Genomic DNA, 15,584 nt, shown 5'->3' with positions numbered 1-15,584 from the left:
CTCCCCCAGCCCCCATTCTCCACCCCTACTTACCAGCTCTGAGTCCGGCTCCAGCTCCCTGCCGCAGCCACTGGGGCTGCCCAAATCATTGAAGCTCTCCAAATCTTTTCTGAAGATTCGGAGAGTTTCGAATCAATTCGGACCTTTTAATTGGTCCCGATTCAATTCGGATTTGGAGATCCAGCCACCTGATCAGGCCGAATCTCCTCCAAGTCACCACCCGAAACTTCGTACAGCCCTAATAAGCAGTGCAACACCTCAGACATCTGCACTTGTGTCATTGAGTCCTCCCCATCCTATCTTTGGATATCTTTTCATTATGCTCTCATGTTACTTTGTTATACGTGTGTGAAGAGCTTGCCTTGCCATTTCACCCCTTCTTTCCTGTCCAGATATGGCAACGAAGTTCCTTGAACTGGGCACCTGGTCACATAAACTTTTCCCCACATTTTTTTTGCATTTTCCACAAGAGTCCTTATTTCTCAACATGCAGTCTTATTGTTCCAGTTTTTTGTGTGATGTATAGCATTGAAAAGGAACTCACTGAACCTGCTAGCACATCTCTTGTTTGGAAGGAAGTTTATTTGCAGAGCTGTTCTTTTTCCAGATCGAAACGTCAGGTCCTCTCGGACTAGTTTAGCATTCCAGCCAGGGTGACTCTTCCCTTGAGACATTCTTTTGGAATGTTAATTAGGCTGTTGCTGTCCTGGTCGAAAGCGTTAGCCAGAAGCATAATGTTAAGCAGATTTCTCCATACTACCGTATTTCTCAGTCATTCCTATGTATGTACAATAGGATTTTCCTTTTGCGAGTGATTCAGTTGAAGGCTCATGTATTTTACAAAGACAATGAAAATTCTGTTTTTAATAAATATGCATTCTTATGACATAAATTATTTGCATGTTAAATTATTTTGAGAAGTAGCAGCAGCACACTTTGGTTTGTTGAGAAGTGGATTATTTGATCTTTACGAGGAATTTCACAATTCAGTGGAAATTGTATAAATATAAAAGGGAAATCCTATCCAGCACAGTGGTCAGTCTTTAGTCTTTTCCTTTATACACATACATACCTACAATGCCTTCCTGAACACAAACAGGATCAAATTCTGAGTCTGTTTCTGCTTTGGATTTTGCCACTTTTTAATGAGATACCAGGAGATTACCTCATCCTAATAATGTAGCACTCTAAAGCATCTGTGTCACTTACAGTGTGAAGGTGCAATTTATCACCAACGTAAAGTGACCCAGTGGTTTTACCTCCAAAAATGGTATCATCTAGGGAAGAAATATTTAAGAACAGATTCAATAGTGTTAGAAAGTTAAAAGCCAATTATAAGAACTCAGCTAGCGATTTCTAACAATACACTTGCAAAATCTGCTGTTTTATGTGGATTTCTGGTGCCATAGTAGATTTAATAACCCTTTTTTTTAACAGCATTGCCAACTCTCATGATTTTATCAAAAGTTTGTGATATTAAGTATCTCATAAAGCTCCAGCAGTTCCTGGAGACAGGTTATTGCACATGAATGTCAGCATTCATTTAAAGGAGCAGATACATTTTTAGCCTTCATTGTTTATGGATAGATGCTTGAAGATATGAAGAAATCGACCATAAAGGTGCAACAAAACAAGCAGCAACCACTGCTTTGTTTTCCTTTATAAATCCCATGGTTTTCAAACAGATCTCATGACTGCTTTAGATGGCTGCATTTTTTCACCTTCCTGTCACCAGGACTTTGCCAGCTGTAACCACACAGCTATAACAAAATCCATGTTCCCACAAACCACAAGGGGATACATTTGACATATCCATGTCCATTTGGACCATATATAAAATGCAAGTCTCAGATAAACCAATGTGAGACCAAAATCAAAGTGTGTCTAATGTCATTTTGTGGCTTGGGTCAACTGCAGTATTGCAAAAGGCTCTGCTTGTCTAGGACAAGGTAAACGTTAACTTCGGAGTGGCTTTAATTCTGGTGGAAAAGATGCACGTTCTCTAAACGAGCTATTGGAATGCAGAGCCCTCCCCTCTAAAAGCAATGCATCCCACTGTTACTGTATCATGAATTATTGCTGGGTCTTGTCCTTTCATGGGTTTATCCTGGCAATCTCCTACCAACACCTTGATAGCCCAGAGAACAGCCTTTGCCTATGGCCTAATACTCTGGGCGTGGGATGTTCAATATATGAGGAACCTCCTAGGCCAGGTCCAGAAGAGCATGACTGTGTTTCCCTGGGGACAAGTAGCAGCAGCACACCTGGGTAGAGTAGGGGAGGTTGGGGCCAACAACTGTGCTGGCCCCAACAGCCTTACCTGTGGTTGCGGGGGAGCTGCAGCCACAGCACTCTTGCATCTGGGAGCCTGGCCGGCAGCCGGACGCAGCCCCAGCAGACCAGCTCCAGTTTTGGGCGGCGCGCACTGCTGTCATGTGTGCTACCATGGATGTTGTTGTTTTTTTTAAGGTGCAGAGTTTTTTTGATCCTGGAATCTCCTGGGGTCAAGCCTCTCTCTCCCCCCTTCCCCATTGCAAGGTAACAGCTTGGGGAATGCCTGCATGTGTGGCGTGTGGCGCTGCAGGCAGGTTGTCTAGACATGGCCCTAGAGTTTACAGGAGCACTCTACTTTTGCACACGTTCAAAAGTCCACAGCTGTAGGACTCCCCTCTCCTGCCTGCCTCCCTTCAGCAACCCAGGTTCAGCCACTCATTAGACTTCCTGACTTACTGTGAATCACTGCTCACCAGTTCCAACAAGCGAGCCATTCTGTACCTTCCCACCCTCGCATACTCTGTTCTGCCATCCCTGCCACACGCATCCTCACATGATCACAAGCAGACCAAAATGACTTTGTGATGCATACACTTCTACTTCAAAAGGTGTTGTTACTTCTACCTAAGGAAATCTTGCATCAGAATCGAAGCAGTGCATGTTAGCATGACTTGAAAGAGTTGGCCAGGTTTATTCAAGGTGTTATTTGTCGAATGTGAAAGTGAAAGGGCATACGTTGCTGAAAGGGAGAGAAAAGGAATTTGGCTTTGATGCCATATGGGTGGCAAGGCTTACAAAGCAAGATGGGTCTGAATGTTAATGTTTCATCAACTGCTGATACCCAGGATTTCTAGCAACTGCCATGGTAGGAAATGAAATTCAATAGCCAAGCTGAAGGTTAGCCAGCTTTGTGCTCAAGGATGCTAGTATCCAACAAACAGAAGAAAGGGTCTTGCTACAGTCTTAATCTAGGGGTTGTAGAGTCTCTACATGGAAATTTTGAAACTAAAAAGAAGGTGCATGATTGGGTCTGGAAGCCTACAGATAAGGTAGTGAAACCCCCAAACTAACAGGAGTTTCTGTCTCAGAAGTATGCCCTGATAAAAGATTCCTCTTGAACAAACTCATTTGCTTTGATTTCAATGAGAACAGGCACATACTGCATGTGAAATAAAAATACAGCAATAATCTAGCATTCACTTTCTAATTACAGTAGTGCTTTAGCTCATGTATTAATCAAAATAACATTAGCAGTACAGAGCCCATGTTGTCCTATATATTACTGATGCAGTACTATGTATACCTTTAGAATCTGTGGACACTGTACAGATGCAGCACTTATGCCATAAGGACAACAGTCTTTAGACTTCAAATACATCAGCCATTTGGGGGACTTTGTTCAAGTATAGCATATATCATGGGTTCAAATTAATTGGTTCTTGTGGCCACTGCCGCAAGACAGCTTCTGCTTGGCCACTACATAGTAGATGCAACATATATTATTTAGACTTCTATCCACTCTGTAGATGGGGCATACATTATTTAGATTCCTCTTAGGAGGACATGAAATATTCTTCATTATAAATAAATTCATCAGCCTTTTAAATACAACAGTTGAGCAGTGCAGGTGAAGGGAAGTAGTTTTGCAAACTATTTTAAATTTGTCCCATCATGCCTCCCAATGGATGTTCACCAGATACCCAAAATCTACTTCAGCAACTTCTAGAGCACATTGCTTTTCATGATTTGCATTCAATTGCAGCCTTTCATTAAACCCTAGTGAAAACACAAATACAATCCAGCAAATCCTGAAAGAGCAATGAGAAAATATGCACACCTCTTTTCCTCTAACTTGCCACAAATCTTTTATTTATTCCAGGTAATATTATTGGTTCTGGAATCTTTATTTCACCAAAAGGCGTTCTGGAACACACTGGCTCAGTGGGACTTGCTCTCATTATTTGGGTGCTTGGAGGAGGAATTTCTGGTCTTGGATCATTATGTTATGCTGAATTAGGAGTTACTATCCCTAAATCAGGAGGGGATTATTCCTATGTCACAGAGATTTTTGGTGGGTTAGCTGGGTAAGTACAGCATTTATTTACTGGTTCATCTTTTATGATGTTATCTGACAACATTGTATTATCCGTATTACATATTTAACAGAAGAAGGTTTTTGTTTTCCCTCCAGGGGTTGCTGTGATAATTAAAGAGTGTATTTATTTTACGGCATCTATAGGGTGCTTCATATAAAGTAATTCTTTATTTTCTCACAAGAAATACCTTCTTGCACCTTCTGGCTAGATCAGCTCAGTTTGAACAAAAGAAACAAGAATTCTTGCTTACCTCCACTGATTGAACAAAGCAAATTATATGAATATGCATTGCTGCATACTATGCCATATGGTATTTACTATTTTTGCTACACTATAAGGTGCAGATAGAATTGTAACCCTGGGTCTGAGCAGTCTCAACAGACCAAGTCTATCCCTATCGCAGCAAGAGGCAACATTGCGCTTTTTCTGTAATGTATTTCCAGTGTCTTGAACTTCCCACAGTGGGACAAAGTAAATCATTTAGGAGCCAAATCCTCATGATATGCTTACATAAGAATTCCACAATTTATACCGTAGATTGCACCACTATTATTTGTTTAATCAAAGTATATATTGTGAATATCCTACAGAAAGAAAAAATGCTAATTCACACTGTGGTTTCTCTCTGAACAACTGATAATAGAGTAATGTGGTAAAGGGGAAAAGAGAGAGAGGGGAGTTAATTTATATTTATCTTTACTGAATAGTTAAAAAAAAGAAAAAGAAAGAAAAATGGTCTTGGCCTGTATTCACAACTTTGCCTGGGTGCTTCTCTGCCTTCTGGGTTATATAATAATTCCCTAATTGGACTGGGTGTTGTACACGTTACTGTTTCCTATGTGAAGAATAAGTATACTAAGTGCAAACTAAGGGAACAAAAAGAATGGAGACGGCTGCTTACTTTTAAACAGAGCTGTTATTTCAGTTTAGCTAGCGATTGTGCCAGTAAGACTGAGAGCCAGGCACAATGCAAGCAGGTACTGTGAACCCTTCCCCATAGACCTCACTCATGCTTGTCAGATGTTAGACCTGCTTTGCCACTCCTCTACTGACTACATCTATGTTCAGCCAGTTGTAACAGAACAAGATGGTTTATCCTTCAGGTGTTTATCAATGGATTCAGACCACTGAAGCTTGCCTAGCAACTTGGTTCAATAATAAATATTGAACCAAGTTCAATAATAAATATTATCTCAGCTACAGATCTTGCTTCTCTAACTTCTGAGGCATCGCAAGTTCTACTTCTGGGCATTCCCTGAAACAACTCAGCCTTGAGAGACTGATAAGTTTGGTGCTTTTCTCATGATTGTACTGCATCAGGTCTAACTGGTCCTCCCCTCCATTTCACCTGAATAGGTCAGTGTATGGTTTATGGTGTAGTCATCAACATGATGGCACCTACATCTTTCTTTGGATAACAGGCTGAGCGCTCCATTATTCCAATGTGAGAATGAGTCCAAGTAAAAAAATTAAAAGCACAAGCTTTAACAGAATTTATTTTAAATTCTTCCAGTTAGCCCCATGTATGAGGCCTCATCTTTATTAGGGGAAGAAGACAGACTTCTTAATTTAAACTCAAGTTACTCAACCTAAAGGAAAATCCTAGCGAAGATGGGGTAGTGTGTTGTTTTTACATGAGTTAGTAGGTCAGATTAAAGATAGAGGAGGACCTGGGTCCATTGTAATCTCAACTCACGTAACAGCAACAGAGTGCCTTTACTAGGATTTTGCCTGGATATAATTAATTGGAGTTAAGATTGCACCTTTTAACCTAATGTAGGCACCACCTAAAAGATTAGGATTCCACATCCCAAAATTGATGAGTCCAGGGTTTTCCTTGGAAATACGTGATGCCTAAACTGCAGTCACTTGCTTTCACATTACCCTGGCTTTCCCTAGATAGCTTTGCTGCTACCAAAGGCATGGTTTCATAACCATGATTTATTCCTTGAAATGGGCACTGCAGTCCACAGAGAGAAATAGCATAAGATACTGAAGGCAGTGCCACCTGCTATGATAGGAATGCCTCATATAAAGGAACCCAGGAAGTCAGTGCTCACCATCACATGCAATTTCACAAAAATCAGTGAATTTTGTCTTCTGGAATATGGTAGAACAAGGCTAATTAAAATCACAGGTAATTAAATTTCAATTTTGTTTCTAATACAAGTCCTACTTACTTCCTCCTTTCTGCTATGTTTTCTCAGAGAATCTTTGTAACAAGTCACCAAGAGGTGTCAAGCACAATGGTTATAAAAATGTCTTTCTGTTTATTGATTACCCTGAACGGGCTTCGCCTGGAACAGAACAACTATGCCAGTTTCCAATGTAGAGAACTCTGTCTTCCATGACAGCAATTTTCTTCTTCAGGTTTGCATTGCCCAGGCAGCATCAAAAACAGTATAACCTTGTCCTCTGAAGAAAAATAATGCTCCAGTTCTTTATTTCCAAAATGAATCAGTCTTTGTCTCGAGAGAACAAAGCAGTGCCACATATATATGACAAAAGGTTGTTATAGCTGAGGAACCTTCAGACATCTTTCTTGGTATCTGTTAATTTAAAAAGAAAGCTTTTATCAGCAGAAAGGGATCAGGTTTGTTTTGGTTTTGGGGTTTTTTTTTGGGGGGGGGGGAAGGGATGTTCCTGAGATAATTTCCTTTAAATAGTTGCATGGTAGGAAATGAAGCATACCATTCTGTCTCTCAACTAAGCAAGTACCTACAGAGTGTAACTTTTAGGAAAGCTCACAAAATTTTCACAAAAAAAAAAACCCCCCAAAAAAAAACGAAATATGCATTCTGTGAAAGTTTAGTTTCTCCTCTGAACGTAAATCCTTGACCGCCTGCCAAATTATGTCCTAAGACTTTTATCCTATGGCAAACCTCAAGTTTTCAGTTTCTTGCAGATGAAGATCTTTATCTCATGCAGAGACATGTACCATGACTACCTCGACACTTTCCTCCTCTTTTCTTTGCAGTCTTCTCTCTCTTTTTCCTTTAAGGTCCTACCTTCTTTTATTCATTTCCTGTGCTTATGCATGAGGCAAAAAATTATCAGATGACTAACATATTAATTATTTGTATTCTAAACAATAGCTCCTAAGTCTGTGGACTGACTGAATGCTAAATAAAAAGTTAAAACAAATAAAAGGTGGGACCAGATATTCAGGTCTCCGGATGCCCGTATGAGAGGCAAGCTATAAGAACCTGCATATAATACCAAAAAAGAACAGGGACAGTACAACTTACTAAAGGAATAAAATGTTTTAGTTTTGGGAACTGAAGTTGTGCTTCTTGTTTCTCACTCCGGCTTAATTAAATTAAAATAAATTGAAGGACTATTAATGAACAAAAACTGAAGGAATATTAATACATATTTAAAATATAATGTCTGTCCTAGTGTTGGACTTATGAACTTTCCCCATCTTCACTCTGTTAGTCAGTCAATGACAGCCACCCATCATCATGTCTAGCAGCTGAGCAGCCTTTTAAAGACAAGACAGAAACTGAATTGAGAGATAAAATGATAATACTTTCTCTTCCTGTGAAGCTTTCTACCTAAATTTCCCAAAATACTTTTCAAACAAAAGCTGAAAGCCCCATGGAGGGGAGGGGAATTTTATAGGCATTTCGCAAATGGACAAACTGAACCCGACTTGTTAAGTGACCTTTCCATAACCACACCCACAGCAGATCTCCAAGTGGATAAATCCTGTAGCTTTACTAAAGAACCAAACGCCTGATTTCAGGCCATGAGTGGAGAACCCAAGCACTGGTTCTCATTTTCCCAGTCCTGATTACCAGGCTGCATTTGCTAATTGATGCTCAAGAGACAGCCACTCTTAATAAAATTATTTAACCTGGGAGAAATGTTTAAGGAGTAGGGGGAGATTTTTAGACACATTCAGGTGAGTTAGGTAGCTCATGGCCACTGACTTTTCATTGGAGTGAGGCACGTAACTGCCTGTGATGCTTTTCAGAATCTTCCCACGCTGTGTGGAGTACTTCAAACTGCTCAGACTTGGCCTAACTCTGCTCCCACTGAAATCATGATCTAAATTTCCATGAGGATGCAAACAGAAGCGAGGACATGAAAATCAGTACAATATCTTATACAGTTAAACCAAGACTTACAGCCTACTGTACTTTAAACCAACTTTCAAAGCAGTATTCCATGCTGCTCCATATCCAGTCCACTAGAAAAATTAATTTATCCCAGGGAACAAGACAGGTGCATACAAAAAATACTTGAAAGCCAACTGCTCAGAGCAACAGCAGGATAACTGAGGCCTTACAAGTTATTACCATTGGGTGCCTATACATGTGGTCGGAGTGGGGGACACTTTAATTGGAGCAGTTCCTGGAGAGCTGTTCTAATTAAAGCACTGCAGCGTCACGTGCATCAAGCCCCCACGCACTAAAAAATGGCTGTGGGATGCTTTGACTAAAAGCTCATTCAACAAGCTTTAGTTAAAAGTGCCTCAGGAGCTATTTTTAAATCCACAGGCTTATACATGTTATGCTGCAGCAACGCTAAAGCGTTCTAATTAGAATGTGTCATAGCGCATGTATAGGCACATTACGTCCTATACAGTTGTCTGTGCTTTAAAAGGGCAGGCTGATCCATAGAGATAAGTGATGTAGCAGGAAAATTGGAAGAAAGGCATCATTATTAAATATAATGACTATGTTCCAGTACACACCAGGGCTCTGGGATTCATGACCTAACAGTGTGGACCCAACTTGTGCCCCTGGCTGACCCATTGAAGGAGGCCTCCCCTGAAGCCTGGACTTATTTGCCCAGGTCCAGTCACCACACCACAAAGCCCATGAAAATTCATATTCCACCCAGGAGAACACACAAACACTAACAGACTCTCCCTATTGCCTGAAGAAGGGCGTTTGTGTCCAAAAGCTTGCAAATAACATTTTTTCAACTATTTAGTCAGTCTAATAAAATATATCACATTACCCAAAGAACCTTGTCTGCTCTGCCCTGAGACCAACATAGCTACCACCAACAACCCTATGAAAATTCAGTGTATAGTCATAAATGTAAAGATACGTTAGTCCCATGTACAGAACTGTTGGAATGCTGCAGTTAGTAAAAAAGTAAATGGAAAGTAATTGTTTTTTTTCCTCTCTCCAACCACCAATGCCAGTTTTGACTCTGAATTTTTTGCCTTTCAAACATCTTGTTGGTTTCAACAGTCCTGCTATAACATTCATTACCTTTTTCACATGTTTCCTGTTTAATAACATTTAAAAGAAATTCCTAAAGAAGTAGAGAGTAGACTAAAATAAAGATGACAGTGGCTAGTCAGAAAATCAAAAGGAGTAGGGATAAAAGGGAAACTGCCCCAAAGGAAGCTAAGCTGACTTTGTACAGGAAATTAAAACAAATAGTGATTGCCATATAAATAAAAAGAGAACAAGGAAAAAAAAGTAGTGGTGGAGCACAGAGGAGGAGAAGGCAGAGTTTATTAATAGCCTAAATATGACCTAAAATACCAATGAACATTTTGTTTTAGCTATCAATATAGATTGTAGCGTAGGACATGGGAACAAAGGCAGGGTTACTAAAACAGAAGAAGTGGAGATAGATATTTCCACATCTGAGGTGGAAGCAGGCTCAAAGAGATTAATGCACACAATGCACAAATCAGTGGCTCTAATTCAGGGATACTGAAAAAACAGGCACACTAAATTGAACATGCACAAGGATCTTTAATAAATTGAACAAATTGGGGGCAATACTGAATGGCTAGAGAATAACCTGTGTTAAGAAAGGGAAAAAATGGCCCAGGCAACTGCAGGCCCATTAGCCTGACCTCAGTAGTCTGCTGTGTGTCAAGAAAGTGGCAGCTACAGGAAAGAGTGCAGACAGGAGGATGGGAGCAGCTTCCTTTGCACTAGTTTCCTATGCACTGGTCTTTATAGTAGTGCTGACCTTGTGTCAACACTGGCGTGAAGGAGGATGAGAAAGGAAGATGGAGCTGTGCTACTAGGATATGCTTCTTTGCTATAGTGAATTGTCAAGGTAACAGAAGAGTCTCTAAAGCCAAGTTAGGGAGAAATCAGGGTAGGGTGGCACCTTAGGTAGGTACAGACATTATACTTATCGTGCAGTAAGTGCACAGCGAGTACTGTACAGCTGTAACAGAAGAGACATTCATGACATATAAAGAACTTTAAAAATGGCATATCCCACTCTAAGTTAACCCTGTTGGATGTGGTATCAGGCTAAAGCATGGTAGGTTAGAGCACCTTATCAAACATCTGTACCAGATCCCATCGCGAGTCAAGGCGCGTTCCCCCAGCATCCCCGGGCCCCTCTCAAGGTGCTGTGCTCACCTCAGCTGGTGCTGGTATGCTCCAGGTGAGCACCAGTCCAGCCCAGCCCTGGCCCTGGGCTCTCACGGAGAGGAGACAGAACAAGCTCCGTCTCTTCCCTGCATGGCTGGGCAGGGGGTGGAGGAATGGAGCCCCCATGCCGTGTGCTCTCCCGCCCCAGCTTGCTGACTTGGGTCTTGGAGAGGGCCAGGCCCGGCCCGCATGGCAGGAGGGCTCCATTCCCCAACCTGCCTGCCCCTAGCTCTCAGTGCAGCAAAAAGCTGTATGTGGCTCCAAGCTGCAGCCTTCAGGAGGCTGGGGCAGGTGGGGAGGGGGTGGAAAATGGAGCCCCCTGCCATGTGCCCCCACCCCAGCTTGCTGGCTTGGGTCTGTGTGGAGGGCCAGGCCAGGCCTGTGCAGCAGGAAGGCTCCGTTCATCCCCCAGCCTGCCTCAGCCCCCTGACTGCTGCAGCTTGGAGCCACATGTGGCTTTTCACAGCGCCAGGAACTAGGGGCAGGTGAGCCAACAAGCTGGGCGGGGGGGGGGATACTGGCAGCAGGGGGCTTTATTCCTCACCTGCCAGCCCCTCGTTCCTCGCACAGCAAAAAGCCATGTGTGGCTCCAAGCTGCAGCTGTCAGGAGGGTGGGGTGGGCAAGGGGGAGGAACGGAGCCCCTGCTGCGCTTACCTGGCCCAGGCCCCCCAGGACCCAAGTCAGCAAGCTCAAGGGAGCCCGCATGGCAGGAGGGCTCCATTACCCTCCCCCCCCCAGCTACCAGTGCTGATAGCAGTGGCACGTCGTGCTGGCCAGTCATGGGCGGCCAGCTGCTCTGCTGGGTTTGGCATTCCCCAGCCTGCGGCCTGAGCCAGTGCAGGAAGGCACCGAGTCCCACCCGCCCCAGACAGCGAACGTCTTCTGTTCGCTCACGACCTAATTTAAAGCGATACTTAGAGCACTGCTGCCTTAGACTTGAATGTCTGTACTTAGCCTCAGAGAGGCAGAAGTTTTCATAGGTGACAGCCTACTTCATCAAATGCTATAAAAGACCACGTGAATTGGGATATGTCACACTTATATGCCTTACAGATATATTTATGGGCTTGATAGCTGAAATGTTCAGTGTCTTAAGAGCACTAAATTTCTATTCACTTGAACGGAAACTGATTCTGTGTCCCACAGGCAGTTTTTAAAATCCTGTCATCCTTCCCTTTAGTGATCATACAGAAGCACAGTGCAAAAATATCCTTTTGCATATGAAGTTGGGATAGCTTGGCCTTTTATTGTGTTTTTGCATGCTGAACATTTTCCAGCAGAGATATTTTTCAACATTTTCCAGCAGAGATATTTTTCTCTCTCTTTTTTGAGGTAAAAACCAACAACAAGAAGGCATTGCACCAAGTTCTGACATTCTGCCAAATAGCACTTATTTTTCCTTTGTTTTCAATCTAAAACCATCTCTTTTTAAGTAGTATTTATATGCGATCAAGCAGATTACAGGATATTGGTCACACCCTGTTCTGCTGAACAGTGTAACCGAGTGCTGTGCATTTGCATACATATGGATTTTCAATTTATGCAGGTCATAAAAAGGGTATTACCCAAAATAGTAAATAATAGGCTTCATACACATCCCGAAGGCAGTCTGGATGAACAGTGTAACTAAAGCTTCTGTTTTCCACTGCAGCTGATGATTGACCATATCAAGTAGTTAATATAAATCCATAAATACTACATTCATTGGAGACCTAGTCCAAAGCTTTAACAAATGTCACTTGCACCTGTGCATTAAGTGTGCCGTAAATGAATTGTAAATGTGGAATCGTTTCATTTGTAACAAAACATCAAGTTTGAAGTGGCAATAATTCTTCCAACAATTAAGATAAAGATAGTTAAACTGTCCATATAGGACAATCACTACTATAGTTTTTATACTAACATATCTCTATCACATGCAAAATATGCACAAGTCTAATACAGATGCGTTCTCTAGTTTCGTGGGCTGCAGACTTAAATGTTAAATCAGCTTCAGTTCCAATAGAGTTATTTTATCTCTGATGCATTGTTTTATATGGAGATATAAAATATGTTAGGACTAAAAAAAGTTTTTGTTTAAACTTGTTTCACCTGTAGAATAGCCATGAAGGGGCTTATTTTGCCCTGGATCCTTCTCTACATATTTAATAATTGTTTTATTTAACCAATGAATATCTCACAAGCCAAATATAAAGAGAGAACATTCCTGAGCCAATACATTTTTAATGTCTTTCCAAAATTTAGATGAGAAGAATTAGTCTCATCTTGTGCTGTTGCCAGGTCCCTCCCTATTTCAGATCCATAACCAATTATGTGTTTATCAAGAGGCCTGGGACCTACAAGTCAATTAGGTCCCAATCCTGATTAATGCCAAATGTTAGAGGTACTCAACCTTCTCTTCACTATACAAAATGAAAAAAACCAAAACAGTATGACCCATGATTGTGCACAATAAACATTCCTGAACCCTCCTTAAAAGGAAGATCTGACCCTCCTACTCACTCTATAAATAAAGAAAAACCTTTGATTTGCTAAGTGTCCATTCAGAAAATGGGACTTTCTGGACAGTGACCATGTAAGCACTTACATCATACTTCCCATCGTTAAAGTATTAACAGATTCTCCCTCAGAGTAACCCTCTGGGAAGGTGTCTCAGAGATGGAAGAAATGAACAGTAGTGAGGTTGTAGTATCTCCTAGGCCTCCCAGTCACAGAAAGACACGAGTTTAAAACTCAAGAATTCCTGACCAGGGCTGGGTTGAAGTTGCTTCACCAAAGAAGTTTGAAGTGTCCGTATTTGCTTCTATTGCGTTGTTCAACAGCACACACCTTTTTACCATAGAAAAGTCAAACGACTGCCTGTACTTGGTAGACACGTTCAAGGCCTCAGGGCAGAAGAAACATGTCCCTGCACCTCCCACATCCCAGGGAAGTGGCCTAACCACAGGGGTTACCTTACCCAAGAGGCAAGGCTCTTGCTGGTTGCAGCCAAAAGTTCTATCCTGGATTCCATAAACCATATAATAAAATGTATAATAAAAATGATAATATTCTGCTAAATAACTAAATAAATAAATAAATAAATAAATAAACAAACCAAACTGGCCTTATCTAATGAGCAAACATTTTGGCGAAGACCTTCTACCAGTCTATGCCTTATAACCAGACTTATGCCCAATAGGCCGTGTCCACACGAGTACGTACAGTTGTTTTTGCAGGGACAAGAAGCAGCAGCATACTTTGTAGCACTGCTGCCTGTGCCTGGGGAACTCCTGTGCCACATGCCCTTTGGTGCATAGCAGGTTACCCCCAGTGGGATAAGGGAGGCCGAGGCCAGCACAGTCACTAGCCCCAGCCTCCCCTAACCCACCCTGGGTAACTAGGACCCCCGGCAGTCTTACCTGAGGGCCATGGGGAGCTGCAGCCACAGCACTCCTACAGCCGGGAGCTGGAGAATGGCTCTGGCTGGCTAGGCTCTGGTTTTGGGTGGCACATGCTGCCACCACATACACTGCCCCACTTTAAGAAGTGGGGTTTTTTTGATCCTTGGATCTCCCAAGGTCAAAAAACCAAACCCATACTGCAAGGTAGTAGTGTGGGGAATGCCTGCATGTGCACGCTTGTCTGGACATGGCCACGAAGAATAGGTTTGGAACGGCATTCTTAAAATAGGCTGCAGCTAGGCAAAAGTAGTTCCAGTGTTCAGGCCTCTATCCATAAGCAAAAATCCTTGGGTGATGCCCCCATTTACACCCAACTTCCTTCATCAGTGATGAGAAGTTTTACGTTAAACTAAATCTTTTTTCCAAATATCTGATTCCTTCTTAGCTTAGTGACAAGAGTGGATTTAACTTCTCAGGTTCTCCCAGGGTAACGAATTACAAAGCAATTCTGAAAGCTTATCAGCTACAGTTCCAGCTTTTGCTTTCCTGACTATCTCAGATAAATGACTGCAGAGAGTGATTTGCAAGAGTGATTTCCGCCTCTCCATTCAAACAGCTGGGCCAATTAACTGAGCACAGAGTACAAGATCTCTTTTTTATTTTAAAACAGAATTATTTGGATTTCCAACATGGGTTAAAATTCCTTTGTAAGATATTTTCATGTTGAGAACTGCCAAAAAATAAAAAAGTATATATTTAAGCCACTGCCTTGCAGCCTAATTTGTTGTGTGGTATTCTGCAAACAGTGATGACAGTTGAGACATAACAACATCCATAGGAGATGTTACTGTGTTACTTAATTTGCAATGGTTCTTTATCTGCTAGGTAAATCATACTGGCTCCATCCATTTGATTTCAGCCTTGCTACATGAAGAATATAACCAACAACTTTTAGTATAATAATAATAATAATAATAATAGATTCAGGGTGCTGGATAATCAATTATGCATTAATTCCTGCCAGTCTTAATTCAAATTTGAACTTTTCACAAATATTAATTGAGGCTCATGTGAGTAGCATTAATCTCCCTTTTTCAAAATCAGGGTTTAAAACTCACTTGAGAATACCACTAAAATTAAGGTTAAAACATGCCTAAATTTTTAATTGTGCTATCCTGTCATCATCTGAACTCAATTATGAACCCCCTGTTTGATGATTTAACTCCATAATCCTCAGCCAACATTCTGCATTTAAAATAATTGGTATTATCAACCCTGCATGTATTTCAGTCCAATGCAAAACAAACTGACCGTCAGTTCTGTCTACTGAATTATTCACATTTCCATCAAATTGCATGGTATTAAATATCAAGCTCAATGTACTTAATATTACAATATACCGGTGAGTGCCAATTTCAGCTGAGATAGGATTTGACCCAGAGAGTCGTGGTGGATGGGTCGGTTT

At 41.6% G+C, this 15,584-nt stretch overlaps 1 protein-coding gene across 1 annotated transcript in view; it reads left to right on the top strand.

Annotated features, from left to right (window-relative positions):
* SLC7A10 (solute carrier family 7 member 10) overlaps positions 1-15,584 on the top strand; it is a 76,455-nt gene that overhangs the window by 42,269 nt on the left and 18,602 nt on the right. Inside the window, exon 2 of the mRNA XM_019535847.1 lies at positions 4,154-4,358. Within this exon, the coding sequence (XP_019391392.1) occupies positions 4,154-4,358 (205 nt within the window). The remainder of the gene's footprint in view (positions 1-4,153; positions 4,359-15,584) is intronic.

The sequence above is a fragment of the Crocodylus porosus genome, unplaced genomic scaffold (genome assembly GCF_001723895.1).
Source record: "Crocodylus porosus isolate Cpor-Errol unplaced genomic scaffold, CroPor_comp1, whole genome shotgun sequence".
NCBI lineage: Eukaryota > Metazoa > Chordata > Crocodylia > Crocodylidae > Crocodylus > Crocodylus porosus.
The sequence above is the reverse complement of the archived record's forward strand: the minus strand, read 5'-3'. Positions and strand labels throughout refer to the sequence as shown.